At 36.9% G+C, this 25439-nt stretch overlaps 1 protein-coding gene across 2 annotated transcripts in view; it reads right to left on the bottom strand.

Annotated features, from left to right (window-relative positions):
- LOC127935155 (glypican-5-like) overlaps positions 1-25439 on the bottom strand; it is a 96261-nt gene that overhangs the window by 7159 nt on the left and 63663 nt on the right. For both annotated transcript variants that reach the window (XM_052532774.1, XM_052532784.1), the window contains one exon: positions 16457-16586. In XM_052532774.1, the coding sequence (XP_052388734.1) occupies positions 16457-16586 (130 nt within the window). The remainder of the gene's footprint in view (positions 1-16456; positions 16587-25439) is intronic.

Below are 25439 nucleotides of genomic sequence, written 5' to 3'. Positions count from 1 at the left end.
ATACTACAAAAATAGGACCCGTGTTATTTCAGTGTTTTAAAAGCATCACTGCATTAATATTCCTTAAACTAAAACGTATAATTTGAACAATATTTTCCCTGCCTTTCAAGCACTGCTACTTGTAAGAGCACTGCTCCAGTTTTAGATCAGTTGTAATGAATGTTTCACATCAGTTTTAGATTACTTTAAGTGTTTGTTTTTAGTTAATTGGCCTCATCTCTGATTATATCCCCATGTTTCTGATCGGTACTTGGGCTGTACTGATGCTGGGCAAGCATTAAAGCGATCAATAAAACAGCCTTGCCATCGCTGAAGGACCCCAATTATCACATGACACTTCGGACAGCAGACTAAGAACTGCATACAAACTGGACCAGACACAAGCAGATGCAAAATATATATATATTCCAAAATTATTCACAATATTATACATATATGGACAGCATTACTGGCATGCCTCCAATTATAATAAATAAAAAAATATCACATAGGTGTAGTTTGCATGCAAATAATATTATGTTATATATTTTTTAATATTAGAAAATGTTCATTCACCTAGAAAAGATAACTGCAAAAAGACAACTAGACAACAGTACAACTTCTTGTGGTGAAGAATTCAGGTCTAAGTAATAAAAAAATTAAAATAAAAACTGCTTCACATTTCTACTTTGAACTCCTGTGAGTATATCTAAAGTGAAAGAATTCATCAGCGGCAATAACAGGAGCCCCTTAAAAAGGAGGTGTGAAGGTGTCCTTACGAGCTATAATGAGCATATTTCACACAGATTTGTTTATTCAGTTCTCAGACTGCAGCCACGGTGACCATTTAAAAAGGCGGTTGACCTTCTGTTGCCTGGCAATCCAACTTTATAGAGCGGCTCTGATAAAGAGCATTCAGCAGAAGCATAATAAAGGCCAACAAGAGACAGAGCGCAGCAGAAGAACAAAGGCCATGAAGAAGAAGTGTCACAGAGGTCAAACCAAAAACTATTTCAAGTTAATTATCAAGGTGTAGTTGGGTTATTCTTAAATCACGTATAAACTGGAGAGAAATATTACAGATGTACAGATCTCATTTACTTTAACAAGTTAAATTTCTTAACATTTCTGAAGATTTTTAGTGCATTGCACCTTGCTAAGTTTGGAAAATCCAATAACAACTTCTGTTTTAGCAAATTTACATACAATTGATGATAATGACACTATTAGAATGAAGCTATTGACAATGAAACACTACTATACAAAAGGTTGGGATTTGTGAGATTTATGAAAGAAGAATTTTATGCTCACTGGGGGTGCATTTACTTGATCAAAATACAGAAATAACAACAATATTAGGGAAGTCGTGGCCTAGTGGTTAGAGACTTTTGACTCCTAACCCTAGGGTCGTGGGTTCGAATCTCGGGCCAGCAATATCATGACTAAGGTGTCCTTGAGCAAGGTATCGAACCCCCAACTGCTCCCTGGGCGCCACAGTAAAAATGGCTGCCCACTGCTCCAGGTAGGTGTGTGTGTGTGTGTGTGTGTGTGTGTGTGTGTGTGTGTGTGTGTGTGTGTGTGTGTGTGTGTGTGTGTGTGTGTGTGTGTGCGCGCGCACTTTGGATGGGTTAAATGCAGAGCACGAATTCTGAGTATGGGTCACCATACTTGGCTGAATGTCACTTCACTTCACTTCAGTATTGTGAATTAATTTTCTATATTAATACGTTTTAAAACAATCTGTTCTTGTGATGGCAAATCAAAATTTTCAGCATCATTACTTCCTCTTGTATTAATTCTTCTAAAAATCCTGTCAAACGTACACAAACTGACAGTCACCACCATAAGCTACTACTAAATATTGTAGAAACATAATTATATGTGTACTTTCGGTACGGTGCACGTGTGTACCGAATGACGGAATGCAATATTTTGTGTGAGGAACATAAGTACATTTTCGTCTTTCCAAACAAACATATTAAGTGGCGGGAGTCTCTGCGTTCAGCGCAAATCCCGCCCTGCAGCTGATTCTAAGGCCGGCGACACACTGGATGCGTGGCGCAAGCATCCCAGCTATGTGGCGTGTCCGTTTCTTTTTGTATTTTACAAACTACAAATGTATTGTTTTACTAGTGATTATGTATATTTAACTGTATTAAACCTAAAATAAACATGATGTGGTTGAAAACACTGCATATTAGTTGTGATATATGACAAGTGCTGAGCACGTCCGTCTCTGGCTCAGTGCCAGCCAACGCGCGAAAGCTGTTTGAATCTAGCAGTTCTGTGACGCCACTGAACATTATAAATCATACTCTCAGGGGCACAGAAATAAGAATCCAATATATGGTGCAATAATGCAAAAAAAGTTCAAATGTAATGTGTAATGTTTACATTTTTAATTATTTTTGTTAAAATATATCTGCCGACATTTGGACTGCCAACCAATCAGCAAACAGCAGCTGACTGTGACCCCAGCAGTCTATGATATAAACAGATCATTTTTGATTGCACATTGCTAGCTAGCAATATGTCGCAGAGCTCCTTTTTAATTTTTTTTTTAGCAAAAAACCTTGGCTTGATGAACAGCCAGACACAAGGCCTTAGCGTTACACCTGATATGGATGTTTCTCCATCCCTGGGCCCAACATCAACAGACAGTGTTGCCAGATTGGAAATGTCCAAGTATCATACCAGAAGTTCAAATTTATCGTATTTGGAAGAAAATTATTACATTTAACAATTAACTACATTTTGACACGACCTGCAAATTACCACTAGGAGTATGGTTGGACGGAAGCAGTGCGACAAAAATTCTATCCCATAATTTTGCACAGTAATCTGACAATAAATGTGGAACACCGAGATTTTCATATGCACACCCAGAGTCTCTTTTCTGGCTACGCTACTGATATATATATACATACATATGTATTTATTTTTTCAGTGAAGGGTCGCTTGTGTGTTTGTGTGCATGAGCGAGCGAGAGAGAAATGTTGTGTTCATAATGACTTCTGTAAATGTAGACAGTTTCCACAGTGCTCTTATAGGGATGTGGTCAGACTGGGTCAGAGCTGCATGTAGGAGGACTAAACCAATAGCAAAGGTCACAAAAACAACACCCACACACAAAAACAGCATTTGTGCAATCACTGAAAAAGACAGTGGTTACCCTTACACTGACCCACTTAGCAGCATGAAAAACTACACTGTTAACTCAAGTATTTCATAAATTGAACACAGAGCATGAGCAATATGATGAACACTCCCATATCATTACAATAAACAACGCTGTCACAAGATTTACACTGTTCGAGCCCTGCAGTCCACACATAATATAATCACTGAAGCTGTATACACTGCAAAATGGATCTCTTATTTACACTGGTTTACACGGTGTTGATTATCATGGCTGAGTTCTAGTTTTGTTATGTTGCTTTAGGGCGCTGTATTTGGCAACACACTATTTACTTTACAAAGTGAGCATGCAATTTACTGTACAGCAGATCCAAAATAATTTCATACTATTAACATTTCAGTTTAGTTTTAATGCTTTAATGATTGGTTATAACACTTCTCTTCAGATCGTTTCTTCACACATCTGTAGATCAAACTGCTTAAAAGTCAATTTAAATTGGAATAAATTCATGTCTGTGAATGGTTGAAATGCTCAGTTGCTGCAAAACAGTTGTAAATAGGGAGAAGGAAATAATATAATCACCAGCACTCCTCTGTGTGTTTGGTTAATTGTGAATACCATAATTATTTGGGATGCACCAATATAAATATTCTGCCTGATGATCTGAAAGAACAAGTTATGGATGCTAAATAGCCTAAAATGTCAAAATTGACCAGTGAAATTAAAAAAAAGTGGTTTTGCCTAAAGTGCCTTGCCTTAAAATGACATATTTAGCCCATAAGCCATAGCCTGACTGCATAAGGTTTTGTGATGTTTGGCAGTCCATTATCCAAGTGAACATTAGAAAGTACAGGATGTAACCAAAGATGTGTCCAGACTTTCAATGAGCGTGAGTAAAAGTAATGTGCCATCTGTGTATTCCTGTGAAGGCTGTATATGAGTGAGAAAGTGTAGAGGAGGATTCTCTAAAATACAAGAACTGTTGACCTGAGGTTCTCTCTCCATTTAAGAGATATTAAACAGCCTGCAGGGAACCATCTCATTAGATTAGCACATCATAAACACCTCTAAAGACCTCAGGACCATAGCGCTGAGTGAGAATATACTGCAAATAGAAGCACTTAGGATAGTTATAGCACCTCTTTAAAACAAGCCGCATAATTTGAGGTACCAAGTCTGTGAACGGCGCAGATTGTGTTACACGCCAAAGTTGAATACTTATGGTTAGGGGTTTGGTCAAATTCACAAAACATGGTGAAATGTAACATATCAGTGTCACAACCCCAGAGCAGATCCATCACTCACAGGCCATATAAACATTTCTCTTTGTGGGCAAACACTAGAATCCCAATGTTTGCGTTTAAAAGTGTGTTTCAGCAGAGGAGAGTTAGACCGCTAATGGGATGTAGATGTTTCAAACATCAAAACAACACTCTTCATCCATAATGAGCCATCCCAATCTCCTGCTTTCTTTAGGGAAACAAAAACATACACAGAGGCTTGTGGGATTTGGGGCAGTCTGTGCGTGTCTATATGGTGGAAGAGAGTGTTTCTGAAACCCAGCCGTTGTTTTTCCTCTATAATCCACAAGGTGCTTCCCAGCTGTGGCGACTGCCTGGAGGGGAACATTCCGGGAACATTCAGGCCTGTGTCCAGGATATGGGCAGCTTTCGTCCGCCTTATCGAGCTTAGGTCACAATCCCACAGATCACGCCCGGGTCTCTCGGCCCTGCACGCACATACCTTTCAATTCCATGCAAAAATGACCAACAAAGAGTGAGAAAGAGAAGTTGATGGTTGTTTCTTTATCTGATGTGGTACTGGCTGACGGGATTGAGCTAAACTACAGAGATGGCGATAATTTGTAAAATCATTTTCATTTTTTCTGTTGCTGTGATTTTTAGGGGCCAGGCCTGTTTGACAGATGTAGATTCAGTGGGGATTTTGCAACCAGTCTTAGCAATTTCCTGGTCCGCTTTCATCTGAGATCCACAGCACAGACTCAACAGGTCCTACGGAAAAGCTGTCCACACTGCCTTAAATATGTTAGCCAAAAATTTAAGAGAAATGAAAACAGTGTAGTTTCCACCACCATATTGTGCTTAGTTACCAAATAGTTACCAAATTTCATCAAACAAATATCATTAAAAAAAATTTTCCATAACTAATTTAACAGCTTACATTTTATTAATATTGTATATAGACAATAATATATATATTGTGTGTGTGTGTGTGTGTGTGTGTGTGTGTATGTATTTTGAATTCATTATTGATTTTTGTGCATAATGCAATTAATCGCAATTAATCAGAAAGTCATGCGATTAATCACGTTTAAAAAAAAAAAAAAGTTTCCAGTACTAATATATATATCCAACCAGACACATTGTGTCATGAGGCACATGCTAACATATGCACAATCACGACTGACCAAGACCACACTGGGTTCATGCATAATTCTGAGGCATGATGTAAAGACACAGAGCTTGAATACTCATGATGCATCAATGCACAGATATTTTGTACAGATATTTTGTGGAACATTTCAGCTGACATGTTTTTTTCAACACAGTGGTCAGCACTTCTGTCAAAAAGAGCTGAATTTTCTGACTAAACAGGAGGTAGGCAGGCTCACAGAGCGTGACTACTCATCATCACACAACACTAATAATTCTGACTATCCTGCAAAAAGCACCAGTCCAACTGTATGCCCACGTCAGCATGTCAGTGTGTTGCTCATGAGATGTGCTCGACCATAGCATCAGATTCTTTAGTTAGCCTGAGTTTGCACGTTCTTGTTTGCATTATGTGCCACACAACCAGAGCCAATTTACAATATATATATTTTACAGGAATGCATTTGTACTTTAAACATTTGCTTTGTATGTGTGTCAAAAAAAAAATCTACCTAATAATGAAGTAAGAGAGATTTATATATTTTTCTGATATTATAAATTAGTGTGCCTACAGAGAAATTTATTCTGAAAGTGTTTTGTCGTCAAGTGCCTAGTTAAAATAGCATTATTAGCAATGTTCTGCAAAAAGCTATTAACCAATTACCACTTTACCATAACACAGGGTTGCTAATCATTGGGGTCCAAAGCAACACTGAATCAAAAGACAGGAACCATGGTATGTTTTTGGTTTAAGGTTGTTGTTGTTGTTGTTTTGTCATAACTCTATATTTTTATGTAGTGTGAATGCAGAGAAGAAAAAGACAGGTGTGTGTGTGTGTAATTGAGACGGCCATTAAAGGCCTCATTGGTCATCAAGCTCGCTGTGGGATCTTATTCACAGTCTGGGTTAATTAAAGAGCCGTTTAATTGTTCACTTGGGAACATGACTAAGCACTTTCCCAGACATACGATGACTAAATAAAAGTCACACATGGGTCACATCTAGTGGCTTTTCAAGCTGATCTGAGACCCTGTCGCTCTCTTAAAAAATATGATTTTTTATATTTTTATATTTTTTTTTATCCTCCTACAAAAACTATAAAATAACAGAAAGCCTGGAGAAAAGCAAATTATGATTCCCGATTCTCTTACTAACTAACTAACTAAATACACTTTATAAATCTTTATTAAACTAATCTAGCACAGGATGACACATTATACCAAACCAGTCTGTATGTGAAAAAAAGTCAAATTTAAATATAGACATTACTGGGTTTACATTTTTCAATTTTACTAAATTTTAAATATTATTTTACGTATTTACTTCAAATTTCATTTATTCATTAATCACTGATGCTATAAAGGTATGCTGACTTTGCCTATAGGGCATTTACAAATATTTGAAGGGCACTATAATAATGAATAAGTCCTTCATCCTTATTTTATTTGTTTAGTTATCTATTCCCTGTTTAATATTGTTTAATACATTTAATATTGTTTTAATACATTTTCTATTTATTTGCTTTTATTATTCTATTTTTATTTCTTCTGCAACTGTTGTGATAATGCTATGATTATTTTAAATAATTATTATGTAAACCACTTTTTACATTTGGTAAATTACTACTATTTTTATTTACTATTTGTATTATTATTATTATTATTATTATTATTTTGTATTTATTTTTTAAGACATATGCATGTTTTGAATAGTAGATTTTTATATACAGTGTTCTTTAAAAGTATGTTTAAGATAATACTCTTTCTATTTGTGTCAGCATGCTTAAAAAATAATTCCAAATTCGAACTGCAAACCTCTTCACTGCAGATGAGATGAGGAAGAGATGATGAAGTGTGTGCTTACAGTTTTTAATTAGCACGGTACACACAAGAAATAAGGTCCACCAGGTCCACAAACTTACTAATTAACTATCTAGATCCATTTAGACCAGCTAATGGTGATAAATGAACAGCTTTGACCATTCAACACTCATCAAATGCTAGTTCTATCTGGATTTTCAGGTAGGAGAAAAACATTTGCATGTAGGCTGAATCTGAAAGGCACTTTGGACCAAGTTGCAACAGACTAAATTCCCACTGAACCCTCTCGTTGACTGACAGGATGATAGCAGTCTTCAGAAATCTTTAGAGACATCAGTGCATGCTTTTCTTCATGTCTTTTGACTGAACTCTGAGCACATCAACGGCACCATCACGTAAAAAAGGTTGTCATAGAAACATGGCCTTTACCACAATTAGAAGGAGTGGGACGGATCACATGGAAGCGGGAACAGAGAGAGAGTGGGTTAGCCTATCAGTTAGCCGGTGTCAATCACAGGCACACAGCAGGCTGCCCACACCGGTTCAAAGCTGAACGCCGCTGCTGAAGAAGGAATCGATAAGGAAGACAGCGAGAGACAGTGATACACTGGTGATGTGTGAAGGTGGCAGGTGAAGGTGACCTGGGTTAGGAGGAAGACGCACACAAAACTAACAGAAATACACACACCTGCTGCTTTCTGTGATGGATGGAGCCTGACACTGATGTAGTTCGGTATGAAACAAAGCCACCTGTTACATCACACACTACATGGGAGGGAAAGGTGGGGGTGGGTCCCCTCGGTCCATTCGCCGCGGGCCCCCCTCAAACACAGGGCCCACTGCAACAGCACCAGTTGCACCCCGCACGGCCCTAGTGTTAGTGTTTCTGAATGCTTTTTATTATTTCCTACTTTTACACAGGAACCACTGTATCTTTACAAGAAAAAATTACTTGTGCTTTCCCTCATTTGGAAGCAGTGTTGTTTTTGGCAGCCTGTATTAATTTTAGTTTGTCTTTGTGTGAAGCTGTCATTTTAGTTTTTATTCGTTTTAGTCACGTTCATAATCTTTTTAGTCTATTCTAGTTTTAGTCGAAGAAAACTGATGACATTTTAGTCTAGTTTTAGTCGACGAAAACTGACAATGTCAAATGAAAATTGTATTTTAGTCTCTTTTTAGTAATGCCATTCTATTTAACCGAGTCAATATAGTATAAGTACCTAGTAGTATAGACGGAAGCAGAATTTTCTTTTAGCCAAAACCATTTCAAACAAGGTTATCTTATTATATTATTGCTACCTTATAGACTCAAGAATATATGCATTTCAGACACGGAAGACACTCTGATTTGAATTTACAACATTTATTTTACCAACTAAACATGTTAGAAGTGCACACACATAAATTTAAGTAAAATAAAAACTTCTCCCAAAGACAAACCCCGGCTGGCCGGCCATCTGTGCCTTTCTCTGTGTCAAGGCTGATTTATACTCGATGTGTCTGCAAGTTCATTTGGGTGAGCATGGAAAATATGACATCATCGCGGTGTTGCCGGAAGTTCGCTTTGAGTGTGCGCAAACTCATTTTGCGTGGCGGAGTGCATGGCATGGCATTTGTACATAAAGAAATTATTCATTCATCAACTCATTCATCACAAGACTTGTACTGGACATACTAGCAAATGATTTCTCCTCACCGGTGATTCTCGACGCTTTTAGAGGACAGTCGCTCGCCTGTTTCAAAGAATAGTGCAACGACGAACGCAGCAAGTATAAAACCCTTGTCCATTAGGGAAGGTGCGCTCCCAGTCAGCGGAGGCTCATGAAGCGGAGCCGCTTAATTTTGTTTGTTGTCATCTTCTAAATAATGCCTCGAATGGGGCTTGAGGAAGTGACTTCGGTTGTGTCTGCGCAGTGCAACCTGATGCAGCCTCTGAAGGGAGGAACAGGAAACCGAAATACTGCAAAATAATAATAATAACATGACTAAACAAGACAAAATAATTTTATAACATTTAGTTTGTCTCGTTTTTGGTCAACAAAAATGAAGAGACATTTTAGCATAGTTTTTATTTAGCAAACCACGTTTAGTCTCATTTTTAATTCCTCATTTTTCATCACGTGATAAAGTTACGTTGACGACGATATTTCGTTATAATTTTTGTTGACGAAAGCAACACTATTTGGAAGTAGCATTGGATAAAAGCATCTGCTGAATGAACAAATGCCTAGAAATCTTCCTCATCTAGTCCACAGCTTGTCCAAAGCATCAAAACTCAGTCCCTACTTCCACATCCAGTCACTGAGTTCCTCTCAGAACCGCTGTTGCCACATTAGCGCTGGTTGCTAAGAGACCCCAAAGATTCCAGGATCCCCATGTGCCCCATTCAGGCCCACAGCCATTTAGATGGAGTTCTGCGTTCCCAGCTTTGGTTACCGAGGGAGGGAAATTGGTATTTTGGAGGAGAGGAGAGTACCATAGTGACAGAAAGAAAAAGCAGGAACTCTGAGCTGAAAACATCCCACAATCCATCTTCTGCCATGGTAGCCAAATAGTCAAGCCCATAAACAAAGACAACTTGAAGAGTGATCAACAATAATGAGCTGTTCGAAATGACCGCCGGCCTTCTTTAGGCCCAACAAGGCAATAAAACAGCTGGAAAGTGACCAGACAGGCGTAATTACTTGTGGACCGGCGATAGTGAAGAGAACTAGGTACTTTGACTCGTTGAAAATATGTTAGCCGTACTGCTTCTTGGAAAATACAGCTGTTGGAACCCTGCTCAAGAATAAAAAGTTGGCAGAAAACAGTCCTCAGAAGCTAAATTTAAATGTTGGTTGTTTAGTTTTTTTGAGTAGAAGAACAACAGAAGAGCCATGATGAAGCTATCTAAAGTACATGCTAGGCTAGCTGCCTCTCTCTGATCATGTTATGGAACATTTCTCATCACGTCATGCTTTGCGGTTATCCGATAATTGCTAAACTGGTGGTGTGTCAGCGGCGGTGGCGTAAAGCTTTGGCTGGAGCTCGTCCACAAATTCCACTGAAGTTATAAATCAATGACGGGTCTGAAATCTGGCATCCGTTCCTGTGCAACACAAACAAAACTCCACTAAACAAGAGACGCCTCGCCACTCATGGAATACTAAACACAAGGATTAGGAGGGGTGAATGAAAAGCAATGTGTTCTTCTGTCTTTCAATCGGATGGATGGTGGATCTGCTGTGATTTGGCGTGAATGAATCACAACACCTCATTATCACTACACTCTGTGCCGTCTGACATGTTAGCATCACTGTATCCACACTCTTCATGTGATTTACCCAAGAAAATACAACAGCATTCCTCTTAATTCAGGTTCAGGTCTAGGGTTAAGGCTTGTTATGGTTGTGATTACAATTTTAGAAGGCTAACTCTTAAGTTTTGGCCTATGATTTTTTGATTGGAATGTTTGCAGGAACAAAACAAATGTTAATCAGAAACAGGCTCTGGAGTATTATCTGTGATTTTGATTTTGTGAATGGGAGTTCCTCTTTTGCCATGTTATAACCTGGGATTTGGAATTAATGGAACTGATCAGGAATTTACTGGATCATTAAAGCTCCAGTATGCGATTTTTATAATTGACCACAAAAGGGCGCATTTACAACAATAACAAAGGCGAAGCTTGATGACGCTATGAAGCAGGTGACGATGGGAGATGTCGTTTTTAATGCGTTTTCACCATATCAATGTATCTAAATGGGATAAACGAATCATGATCACGGATGAGGTAATTTATTCGTTTTTGTATTACCTGTATATCTGATCGTATTATTTTAAGTCATGATAATTAATGAACTGCAAGGAACGTGAAATGTTATACTATATTATCCCATTACAACTTACAGCTATTTGTTAAATGATTTGTTGGGTTAATGTTGTGCAGTGTTACGTGTTTATGGTTAATGCCGTGTTGTTTAACGTGCTCAAACCAATCGTTCTAAAAGTAAATTTGAACGAACATTTGCAAGTAATGACTAAATATATTTTTAACAACACATATCCGATTGTATTTAATTGTACTGCCATAATCTCGGTCACCACACGTGATAAAAATCCTTACCTTATTACAAAGAGCAATATAACAGTCCATTTGCCACGTTATGTTATTTTCTCACAGGTAACGTTATTGATAAAAAAAATGCTACAGTGACAGAATGTACAGGCATGTGGTGTAATTCATATCTATTAAAATCATCTTTACTGTAACTATTACGTTACTTGTACAATAACAAAATAAATAATTGATTTGCTTACCTGTCTATCAATACACTCGCGAGAGCAGAGTGTCTGTCAAGTCCAAGATTTTCGCGCAGCTCTCTCCATCTCGTAAACGCCTGGCCGATATTTATCCTGGTTTTATTCTTCTGTTTGTCACACAGTCTGCATGTATCCGAATATGGACGCTTACGTTTTACTGGCACTTCAATACTCGCCAAAGAGTAATCGTGATCCATAACAACGACAACCAAACCATACGCGCGGCTATAAAATAACCACCACTTCTGCATTTGACCATGTGATATTCCGCTGTGTCATCACATGGTCTACACCGGAAACAAAGTATAGAGCGGACATTGCGTCACTGAGAGGTGACATTTCTTTTCGGGGATGGCCAGTTATTTAAAATCGGAATTTCTCTGAAATAAAAAATCTTTGGAGACTTTTGAGATATTGTAAGTACACAACTGGAGGAAATATATCACACTGTGCAAGTTATTTTCGGAAATTTTATTACAAAATTCCTCCATATTGGAGCTTTAAAAGTTGCCATTTCATACCACAATGGAGCCATACTTATAGTCTTATAAATAACACCATGATTTACTCACCCTCAAGCCATCCTATGTGTACATGACTTTCTTCTGTCAGACAAACACAATCAGAGTTATATTTAAAAATGTTCTGGCTCTTCCAAGCTTTAAAATGGCAATGAATGGGTGTTGAGGTCCAATAAAGTGCATCCATCCATAATATTACTAACAATGATATTGTTATTAATAATACTAATATAAAATGGTAAAGATTTGTTTTAAATATATTATTTTTATCATATTATTTTTATTACATATTTTATATAAATTTTAATAACATTAAAATGTATATTAATATTTTTGTTGTTTTGATAAACGCCGTCATGTGTGGCATCAGCTGAAATCGTCACTCGTTTCAGAGCTGTAGCAAGCTCAGTTGCTGAAAGATTACAAAATAGTTTTTATTTTTTTTTTTTTGGAATAACTGTTGAAATGTTCCCAATAAAACCTGGAACGTGTGCTAAAAATCTACAGGGTGAATTTTGAGTTCATGTTGACTTTAAACTCTACTTCCAAGGAGCAGGAAGATGGTATCACTGTAAAAACATGCAATGCTGATAAATGTAGCAGAACAGCTGTTTGGCCCCGTTATGATACAGGCATGCGATACTGCCATGAATATCTGCTTCTTCTAAGCCTCAGCATTACAGGAAAAAATCGTGTCTGTGTTTGCAGTGTCAGTCAAGTCCACTGATAAAATAGAGCTCAGGGCATAACCTCATATCAAACAGTGAACTGTGACTCAATGATCCAAATGTTCAGCTCCTGTTCTGACATCCTCAATGTGGAACACATCTGCAGATGAATTAACAACACTGGGGTCAGAGGTTAAAGTGTTTAATCACACTGTACCCGTGGGGCTAGTGCCATGGCCTTGTCCAGCTGTGCCTCAATCAATTTAAATGCCTCATTGTCATGAGGGCGCCACTAAAGGGGACAGGCTCAGGGGTCAACAGAGAGGCCATCCCATTAAATATTGACCCCTAAGAGAAGCGGGGTTCATGGAACTAGAATGGCGTGAACGTGACGGGGCGAGATGTGGTGTCATGAAGGACGGAGGGAAATACAAGGGTGAAAGGGATGTGACTGCAGTTAAAATGCAGTTGTGTTGATAAACAACATATGTGGTAGATCATAGTCTATATGTAACAGTTCAAATCTGTGATCAGTCTCTGATTCCAAACAACCACTACTACAGGATTGGGTCTCATTTTGGAGAGAAAAATCACAAATAAGGTCTCTTTTATCTCAATTAATGTAATGTAAATGAAATATAATTTGAAAACTGAAACATAATTATTTTATATAGCTCCATTACGTTTTGCAATCTCCCCAAATAAAATGAATAAATAAATGCATATGAAATTAATTTAAAAATATATATTATTTAATATAAATAAATAAAGTTTGATATATTTTAACCTCTAACTACATAATTCATTGCTCCCTCGGAGTCTCCGAGTTGAAATTCTCAAAAGTGGAAACTCTCGAAACATCTTCAGCAAATTTGCACGTCGAGAGGTTTCAACAGAATCTAACGAAACACCTTCTGCTGGCACACAACACATCCAGAGCACCTATCATAACATCTAAGCCTGAGAATTGCACGTCTTCTTCCAAAAGACAGTTGGAGGAAAAACAGACGGCTTATTTCTTTTGGTCAGCTGGTTCACTCGAGTATTATGACCAGGTGCTCAAATAAAAGACACCTTCGACCCCCCCATGTTGATTTACTTCTGGGTTAAATAAATAAAGAAACACTTGCGTGTGCTCTTCTTAAAACAGTATCAGAGAAAGTTTGGTGGGCTCTGGAACCTGGAACCTTTCTGTTCCCTCAACACGTTTACATATTTGCCATTAAGCACCGTGGCAAAACTGGGCATGTGTTTGACCCAGCATGTGCAACCAGAAACAGAGGGAGAGAGCAAACCAAGAGGTAAAATGGAAAACAAGAGAGAGACGGCTGAAAAAGATAGTACACCCAAAAATGAGATGTCTTTGGGTTGTCACCCAAAATTTTGTCATCATTTACTCGCCCTCTGCTTGTTCTAAACCTGAAAATAAATAAGTAAATAAATAAATAGACATATTAATAAATTAATACAATGGAAGTCGATAGCTACCGTCAACTGTTTGTTTAAAAAAAAAAATCTAAATGTTTTTACTGGAAGAAAGAAACTCATACAGGTTTAGAACAAATGAATGGTGAGTAAATGGTGACAGAATGACATAATTTTTTGGGGTGAACTATCCCTTTAACATTCTTATTTGCATATTTGCAGTGTCAGTGTCATTCATTGGACGAATGCAGCATGCAACCTGTTCACATAACCGCTCTAGCATTACGCATCCTCATATTATTGCAGACTGCCTTACCTGAATGGTTTTCCGTCACCATTTTAAATTTGCTTCCCTCAAATACTGAAATGGCTGTTTATACAATGCACTGTGTTCCCGTGACCATCCAAAGCATGTGATGAACCATGTGATTGGGTGTCTGTTGCTAATCATCCAGCCGTAACACTCTAACCCGGCATCATTTCACACTCTACATATTTATGTAGGGTTGACTACAATGTTAAATTATTGACAAGTGAAACGTTCTTTTACGGGGTTTAAAACACCAATAACTCAGGGTTAAGCGCAATGTGAAAGTTGTCAAGAGCTTAGTGATGGTGATGCTGAAGTCATGCAACAGTAGTTTAGTTTGTCCAAAGCCTACAGTAATTATACCATTACTGTAGCGTTCTTTTATAGACCTCTATGATTGTGGCAGGTTTGCAAAGCTGAAAAGTGATGTTCAATCTGATTATAGGATCTGTAAAAAAAATTCAGTTGTTTCTAACTGCCATTTTTGACATTGAGGACACAAAGTCTCAGCCAGTATTTTGAGTGACAAATCTTATAAATACACTGCCATAACAGCTGGTCTTACTGTCTGAGAGATGCGATCAATGCTACAGGCGTCAGAGCTTTTAAAGGGGGACCTGTGCCCTTTGGAGAAATTCAGAGTGATGGATGGACATCGTTTTTCATATGTCGTCTCCTCTCCCAAACACTTTTGCTCTCACTGACCTTGTCTCTTTCTACCCTGGAATGTTTTTCAGCTGGTGATAAAGGGACGCCCTCACCTCTTTCTGTACCTGTGTTTTTGATGTGTGGCACCCTGGAGCGCTAACCGCAGATTAGGGGAAATGGGTGCAGGAGAGCAAGATGGCTGCCGGAGGGCCCAGTGGGGTGATTTTAGTGATGAGTGAAGATTGGGTTTCAAAGTGTTGAGAAATGCTACACAAATGAGGTCTACAGTGATCACCGGGGAAAATACAGGGGCGTGGAGCCGTGGGTCAGGTGGTACCACCCCGGGCAGAAAGAGAGGCCATTTAGTGGCCATTTTAGCAATGATGAAATGGCAGGTACTACCTCAGCACCTGCATTTGAGACAGTCAGAAAAGGTCACACAATCTCTCTGTATCACTGGGTGGTCTCTGTGGTCATTTCAACACCTGAATATACAGATGACATAATGTGATGCATTCTGTGAGGCCTACAAGCTTCCTTTTGGGAAGCAGTTTAGCTCAAAAATTATTTTTCACGCAATTACTAACACTACACATCCTGAATATGAAAAAGTTAACATAATACTTGGATGAAAATATATTTTTGGATCCCAAAAAATAAGTGAATAAATACATTTGAAATCTTCCACAGCCATTTTTGAGCCAGTTACTGGAGTTAATTACATGTGACTCTGACGCCAAAGAAAAATAACACACAGAGGGCACCACAAGCATACAAAACAGTCCCAAATCCATTAGAGACTATCCTGAGCTGTTATGTTAGTAAAAAGAAAAAAGATAAATCATGTAACTTCCATGCTCTTAAGAGTTTCCATAAACAATCAGATAATTGTAAAATAAAATATAATGAAAAAAAAAACGACCCCAAACATTTGATCTATACTCAATGTTAAATTGATAAATCATCAAAATAATTATATATTTATTTACTTATGAAACTGATTCTAAATGTCTCTCATTAGAGAAAGATGATGTAGTTACACCATCCACCATACTAACCAGCCATACCAAAACAAGTTGTTTCATCACAAATGTGGTGCAGCAATCATTCTGAAGCGTGAATAGCTAATCAACACTATGTGTATAACCAGGCTGATTACTGTCTTAATCAAGCCAGACAGAACAGCACCAAACCAACACAAACCAGTCATGGAAGTCCTGATGTACGTGAGATTTTGCTTGTTAACTTACGGGGAGATGCTACAGACTCTCCAGAGCCTTCACAACCATCCTCATCATCACATTCAGCACTGCTCTCTCCACTGCCTCTCTCGTCCCAGGACTCCCTGAGCCCCACACCCGGCATGACCTCTTGAATCTCCTAAAAAGAAAAAGGAAAATCACAAATATCAGATCAGTAATTATCACTGTTAAATGCAGAGGTATATATCAGACACAGAACACAATCAGATACATCTAATTCTGAACAAGTGGCAGTGTGTGTTGGGACAACATGATGACACCTTGGTACTATCTGTACCAAATGCAGTTTTGACAATGGATATTCAGATATGTTGTGCTCAATTAACTGTTTTGAATTTTGCACATATGATTCTTTCCACTGACATTTCACTAGATTTTCCTTCTCGTTCAGTGTGAGATTTTGAGCTCAGGAAGTTAACGAATTTGATTTGAATCTTTCAGTACCTGCTGGGGACTAAATGTCACAACACACTCCCTGTACACATTCTTTGAAAGTCACTTTGCACAGAAGTTCCCAATGAGGAAATAAATGTCAATGTAAAGGTCAAACTCGCACAACCCTTTAACCTTTGAGTCAGCACAGTCAGGATGCACACGCTCGCCGTGACCTTTCACCCCCTGCCCAGGGCTCACAAGTCAGCTAGAGATGTGAAGCTATAGATAAATATAGCAGGTTTGCCAGGAGCTAGACAGTGATAAATATATAGATGATATTAATGGAAAGTAATGACAACGGCTCCACACACATGGTTCAGCACTCTCTGCTTGGCTTTCTAACTTTGTACCGACAAAGCACATGGACCCCTTTCAAAAACAGCCACGTGCAGATTGACGCAAACACAGAAGATGACTCTGGGGAAAGTGTTCCAACACTGCAAATGCACCATCATGCACAAACTCAAACCTTTTCTGTTCCTTAAAATGACCTCATACGGAAGCACTGATTTCATTAATATTTTTAGATTAGACTGGTTTAGTTTTTTCAAGTCTGAGAAGCCTGATCAAATTGCAAAGCCACAAACACAAAAACCATTAGAGTAACTATTTCTAATACACATGACAGTGTCATAAAGCTGCATTTCTCATGTGTACCAATCTTGTTATTGTTAAATAACCAACTTAATCTATTAAAAATCTTTTTTTTTAACCTAAAGCTGAAATGAAATACACTTTAAATATTAGATGAAAAACCTAAAAATAAGAAAAACTTAATTAGAAGTGTCACCTTGGCACCTAACTGAAAAAAAATGAGTTAAAGTTAAAGTACTAAAATATATAATATTTTAAAAACATTAAAATGTGCTTAAAAACTTTAAACAGAAAATATGAAAATGCTAATTTAAAAATATTTAAAAACAAAATACTTGTAATAGTATAACAATAATGCTATAATAATATTGATGCATACCTGAGTATTTTTTAATTTTATATTTTTTAGGATTCACAACAACTTTCTATGAGAGTTTCTAAATCTGTGAAGGTCTTTCTAAATCGATGCACCGCAAATCTTAATTCTCAACTGGTTTTGCTTCAGGATCCAGATTTCAAGTTATGATCTAGTACTATAATGGTTTATTGTACAAGATATACTGTACTTAAAAAGTCAATAAAATTAGAAATGCATTTAATATTACCAATAACTGCATAGGCCTAACAATTTGCACAATTATTAATAAGTCACGTTTCGAAGTAATGAATCAGATTTCATTTTGAAATTAACCACAACATATTTAGGAAACTAATTATAATAATAAAGCTTATTTTATGTTCAAGGTGGCAAAAGCAAATAATAACCCCACAAAATCATGTTACCTGGTTACTGGGAGTTATTTATTGCATTTACCTTCTATTTCTTACTATTCCTGTCTTCTAATCTATTTTATTGGTAGGTACAGTACATACAAACTTCTGCATTGAGAACATGCCCTGCTGCACTATCAATAGACATAATGCACACTCGCAAAGCCCAGTAGAGACACGCACACACACACACACACACACACACACACACATCCTCAACCCCAGCATATTGAAACATATAATGGAAACATCATGAAAAACAGGATTTTCTCTGCTCTATGGAGGATGTACTATACTGTGCAGTCATATACCAACACTGTTTTCCCAGCCTACATTTTAGTGGAACCGTTTATGATTTCACACTGTGTAACACAGAACTATACAACACAGTCTTCCATAGCTGAGCAACAGAATAACTTTTGTTAACCAAAATGAGAAGAATGAGTGGCTGCTTGCAAATGACTTGCATTTTTGCACAATTCTTAACAGAAAGTTCCCAAACAAAGCTTAAGTTTATTCTCAATATAAACAGACGAGTGCCGTTTTGAGCGGGAAGCTCTTCATGTGACTATTCTTCTTTATCAGACTGTTAAAAACCATGTCTAATTACCAAAACACAGCTGCTGTTGAAAAGAAAATGCTGTTGCTCAAACAACTGAGAATTGATCCAATTAAAGGAATAGATTGGAAGTGCACAATGCTATTGGTTTTGAAGTCATATTACTTTGCAGTAATTGCTGAAGAAATGCATATGGATTTCAAGTTAATTTGAAACAGCATGCAATTTGATGTGTTAATAATAGCCAACTATCCACAGTTGCAAGGTACTACTTGATTCTAACTGAACTTTATTGACACCTATTTGCCTTTGATTTAATTTGTATGTAAAGCACAATTTGCCTGTTCTGCACACTTTTGCTTAGATCAATCATTCAGAAATATTCAGGTTTATGCAGTCACAACTATAAGAGCACATGAGGATTAAGATTGTCCACGTTTATAAAGTCAGAGCTTGCCAATCATAATGGAGGTCATTTACAAACACAAAAACAGCCCACATAAAAAAGGTCAGAAGTGGGATAAAAAAAAAGGTTATTTAAAATTAAAAGTGGAATTAAAATGCAAAAAGAAAATAAAAATAGAATATGACATTTAAAATGTTACTCTGACACAGTAAGCCAAATAAACAGCATTTTTCTTGAAGGCATCAACCCAACAAAATAAATATAATTACCGTATTTTCCAGACTATAAGTCATGCTTTTTTCCATAGTTTGGCTGGTCCTGCGACTTATAGTCAGGTGCCACTTATTTATCAAAATTAATTTGACGTGAACCAAGAGAAATGAACTAAGAGAAAACCAAGAGAAAACATTACCGTCTCCAGCCACGAGAGGGCGCTCTATGCGGCTCAGTGCTCCTGTAGTCTACACTGAAAACATAGAGCGCCCTCTCGCAGCTGTAGATGGTAATGTTTTCTCTTGGTTCTTGGTTCTAAATAAATGCGACTTATAGTCCAGTGCGACTTAAATCAGTTTTTTTTTCTCATCATGACATATTTTTGGACTGATGCGACTTATACTCAAGTGCGACTTATAGTTCGAAAAATACGGTAATGTTTTCCTCTTCTGTGCCTCATGTGACCCATTAGGTCCAATAAAGTCAAACACTGCTTATAAACGAATCACAGAAACGAATATTTTTTATCAAAGCCCTTACAAACCAATCAACCTTGCAATCATCCAACGTAGTCAAATGAATAAATTAATTACATATTCATGTCTTAATGGACTGGCTGGCGGTGTCGTGACTGAGTCAGCTAACCTACGGAGTCTAAAACGCATTCAAGAGACTCTCATTAGACATACTATAAAGAATTAATTAAAGAATGAAAGACTGCAGTGACCATGGTTATGGTTTATTAACTGGCTGAAGGCCCAGTTGTCTCAGCCTCTCTTTCTAATTCTGTACATCACAAACAATTCGACAAATCTTTTGAACTAGAAATGCCAAGGTTGAAACGTTAGATTGAGATTAATTGAATGTGTTTAAACTTTGTTTTACAAACTGAAACCCAAGTCAAAATAATAGTTTATGGCAATTAACAGCATATGAGCTTAACTTATGAGTATGAGTATTCCAAATAAAGGTGATGGATTTGAGTCCTTGAGAACATTTAGAATTTCGATAACGGTCTATGCCAATAAGGTTAACTGAAATTGTGCTTCTTAGACCAGGAGATCTAATTTATTACAGAACTAAATATCAACCAAATTGCAGGCTATTTTTTTCCTTAATATGGCTCCCCGGACTGTGCAAACATTGATGTCACGTGGGACGTCTAACTCCCATTTGACATATTTCATAAGGCATACAGTATAAAGGGAGTTCAAAATGCAACTAATTTCATCGCCTGTGTGTGTCCCTCTCTTCCGGTTCACAAATGAACACGGCCAAAACACACGTCCTACGAGAGCATCAATCACAGCTAATCCAGACATCTGCTCTAAGATGTTTCCAAAGTGAGATCGGACAGGCTCCAGGTTAAATACTGCAATGGGGAATGTTCCTGCAATGGTCACTATTGAGACAAGTTCATTTGAACATCTAGATTAATGTTGTTGTTTTTCTTCACCGCAAAAGCTAATTTTCTTGTTGCCCAATATAAACATAAAAACATTAATTATTAAAATGCATGCTAGGCTCACATATTTACATTTATGCTTAGAACAAGAACAACAAAGCTTAATTCAAAATATACAGTACACAACACTTCAAAACTTGGAGTTGCTATGAATTATTATAATTTTTTTTATTTTTTTAGAAGTTTCTTATGTTCATAAACTGTAAAATGGTAATAGTGTGAAATTTTATTACAATTTAAAATAACTCTATTTGAATATATTTTACATGTAATCTATTCCTATGATGGTAAAGCTGAATTGTTGTGCTTATCTATATATCTACCGTTATTTATTTATTTTGGAAATGGTTATACTTTTTGTTTTTCACTGGATTCTTTGATTAATAGAACGTTCAAAAGAACAGATTTATTTGTTTTAGAATTTTTTGTACCAAATGTAGTCTTTGCTGTCACTTTTGTTTAATTTAATGTGTCCTTGCTAATTAAAAATATATTTTTTAAAGTAAATAAATTTGGCTACAAACTTTTTTCCTGAAAACAGAAATCTAATTTTGCCCAAGTAAATCTATCATGTTCATTAAAATATGTTTTATTTACTCCAAAATGAGAAAAAGAATCTGCTAATTAACATTTTTCTTGCATGTTGCAAGGTTTTTTTTTTTTTTTTTTTTTGTCACATTGATTCCTCTGCTCAGGCACACATCTGATCGGTTAAAAATTGCTTTAAAGAAAGCGTGAATTCAGCTTGTCAGTTCCTGATCCTCTTTCCTTTTTCAACTCACTGTTTCTATGTATATATAAAAAAAAACTAACAAAAGACAAACTAAAGTATGTTCTGTTAGGCTGGTATTGTCACTCTGCAAAGTATTGGTATGGACATTGGAAAGAAAATTGATTGACAGACTGAAGGAGTCATGAACGATTAAAAGAAATCCAATCTGTCCGTTTATACTTTCCAGATTTGATTGTAATCGGATTTCAAACCACATACAGATGTGGTTTGGATAAGGGCTGTAAACATCAGATTGAATGTGTTTTTGTTTGTTTTGTTTTTTTGACTAAAAAACAATCCAGGATTGAGTCAGTAAATAAAAAAAATTGAAATTGAAATTGAAATAGAAATTTGCTATCAAAAGCTAATTTGTCCAGTTTTAAATAAATATATCAGTTTATGTGCTGAAATAAGTAGTCTGTTAGTTCAGAGAGGTGCACAGACTGGATGCATGAGGATGGGAATAATGTTCCTCTTTTCCCCTCCGGAATCATCCAACTGAAACATCACGTACGAAGTCTGTAAAACTCTACAAGATAAACTTAAAAGACCTCAGACACTCAAACACACACACACACACACACACATGGATCCAGTGAAATCTACAAGATTAAATTCCTTCCTGTGTCTCTTAAACTTTCTATTCACTGTAAAACCTGAGTTTCCAGAGTGACCGATCCTCTGGTAAGAGCAGGTCGAGGTGTGTGTGTGTGTGTGTGTGTGTGTGTGTTAGTGGTTAATAGCTCATACTGCTTTGTTGAACAAACCCCAGCAGGGCTCAAGAAAACACATTCCAGGAGTTAATGACCAAAATGAGGGTAAAATATTGCATATTTACTGCACACTGGCATCCAGAGGAAGAACAAGAGAGAGAAGGAATGAAAAAGAAAGAGAAACAGACAGAAGGAGGGGGAGAGAAAGCGATCAGGTTTATAAATCTGTGTGAGAGCAGGACAAAAGCTCACTAGAGAGCTGACAAACATGCAAGAAGACATTCGTAAGACATTAAAGGGCAACAGAGCAGCAGTGTGAGTGTGTGAGGCCAAGCTTTCTTTCTCACGACTCACTGAAGAGGATTTCTGCTACTTGAACACACACACACACACACACACTGTCTGGTCAGATATCCTTGTGGGGACTCTCCATAGGCGTAATGGTTTTTATACTGTACAGACTGTATTTTCTATCGCCCTTCACCAACCCTACCCCTAAACCTAACCCTCACAGGAAACTTTCTGCATTTTTAGATTTTCAAGAAACTTCATTCTGTGTAATTTATTAGCTTGTTTACCCGTGGGGACCTCAATTTAGGTCCCCACCGTGACACGAGTCCCCATGAGTCTGTGTGTATTCAGGTTTAAGTCCCCACCAGAATAGAAAAACAAGTACACACACATGCACACAGACAGGGTGTATAGTTGACAGTCCCACCCTCACACAGACAGACTCCATCACCTCATGAGGACCAGAACAAGAGACAGAAAGAAAGACAGACGAAAGTGACAGAGAGAAGCAGAAAAGAGAGCCATGCACTACTGCTCAATTGTCTGAGATCAGTAAGATTTGTTAAATATTAATACTTTTATTAAACAAGGATGCATTAAATTGATCAAAGGTGACATAAAAATATGTAACGTTACCAAAAAATTGACCTAATTTTAATATTTGGGTGAACTAACCCTTTAATGTTAAAAAAACCTCATAAAGTGAAATTTTCATGCCATGGGACCTTTAAGAATTTCAGCAAGTATTTATATTTTATTTCAGCCTTATTTTAATTAACAACTGTTTCTGATACATTTTAGTTTTAGTTAACAACAATAAACCTGTTGTGAAAGAGCCAAAATGTGAAAGAAAGAAGGAGAAAGAAAGACAGGAGGAGTGACAAACAGGAGTGTGCACATCATTATAAAGAATGCCCTCTCCTTCTTTTAGCTGCATTCTTTTGCTCTGAGCTTCACGTCTCCAGGACAAACAGAGCTCAGCGTCTGGCGTAGCACAGCGCTCATGTCAGTGACCTCCTCTCCTGAAGGAAAAGGGATTTCACAGACATTAGAGTGCCTGGCAAAAGCTCTTATTATTTCCACGGACACAGAGGACGTGCTGCTCGAATGGAGCTGTTTCATGGAGTCGCTGTTTCACACGTAGCATTGTGAAATAACATCAACAGGACATTAAATGAGCATGTTAAAATACTGTCAGGAGCGATCTGTGAGCTTTCAGGAATGTGATCAAACTAGATGATCATCTGAGAATCACTGAGAACTTAGCTGTATGGATTGAACAAGAATAATGAGCCCAATAATGAGGTTAGTGAGGAGATGGCTTGAGAAGAGATGAGGTGACAAAAGAAGAGAAAAAAAGATTACATGAGACTAGAGGAGAGGAACTGAAGTGAAGTCATCCATCCTGTTGTGGAAGCAGAGGATTCTGATCTGTTCACATGCCTGTGTGATTCAAGATTTGTCATAATGCTGTCCAGAACATCAGAACACGACTTTACAAAACAGAGAGAGCGCTCAGATGTCCATCTAAATGCTTCTGATTCCGTCTGCATCCACACAGACATTACATAACACAATAAGCCACAAGAAGCTGTAGATTACATTTGAGGTAAATATGAAGAAATAACCAAATGGTGGCAACAGCAATGCAAAGAAAGCATCAATGTTCAATGAATGATTCAATGCATTAAGTCAGTATAATTATATATATATATATATATATATATATATATATATATATATATATATATATATATATATATATATATATATATATATCTGTGTGTGTGTGTGTGTGTGTGTGTGTGTGTGTGTGTGTGTGTGTGTGTATAAATAGGCTATTATATTGGTTTTAAATATGATTAATCTGATCAGAAATGTTAAAGCTGCAACTATGTATACAGGATCTATCAATTCAATGATCACAAGAGATGCAAGAGATACAAATTCACAGATTGAATTAATAACACATTTACATTTATTTCTATTCATTTAACAGAGGCTTTTATCTAAAGTGACTTGCAAATGAGTTGACCGGGCGAGCACAGACTGCGTTAGTGCAGAACATGCATTAGTTATTTAAGTGCTCACTGCTTCGAAACACTCACAGCTCAATGTTAAAGTGATAAAACACCAAAGGCCATGCATTCAAACAGTTTTATAAAGTTTAAGGGGGTGTTAGGCATGACACATCACAGCAAAATGATTTTCTAAATCAGCAACCTGATTTGTTTTCCAACTAAAATATTGAAACATTTTCAAGCACACGTTTCCAGATACTGTACGTTTTAGTTTTTCTTACTAGATTTCCATTATACTGGAGCATAAATGTCACTGATTTGTTAGATTAATGCATGACAAACCATTTCAAAACAAAACATCTAACTGTATAAGAAAAATAACATTAATTCAAGAAATATTCCCCAAAAAAGACTTAATTATAATTTACTTTTAACTTGTAATTCCATTTTTTGTATGAAAATAATAGATATTAATTTTTAGCAAGTACTCTCCCTTCAGTAAATTGCAAATATCTCCCTCTGCCCATTGAACCAAGTAAATATGCTAAAAGATGCCTATAAAATGTTTGAAATTATTGATTTCAAATATATGAAGTTATATACTTATATTTGTAAAACATAATTACTCTTTTTATCATTAGAAATTGCAACAACAAAAATTCCATTTAGGTATCAGTACAGATATTCGCTAAATTAACCTCGATCATTCTTGCAGATTGGAAAGAAAATCA

Source organism: Carassius gibelio, chromosome A2, assembly GCF_023724105.1.
Source record: "Carassius gibelio isolate Cgi1373 ecotype wild population from Czech Republic chromosome A2, carGib1.2-hapl.c, whole genome shotgun sequence".
In the NCBI taxonomy this organism is placed as follows: domain Eukaryota; kingdom Metazoa; phylum Chordata; class Actinopteri; order Cypriniformes; family Cyprinidae; genus Carassius; species Carassius gibelio.
Note: the sequence above shows the minus strand (reverse complement) of the source record. Positions and strands in the feature narration are given on the sequence as shown.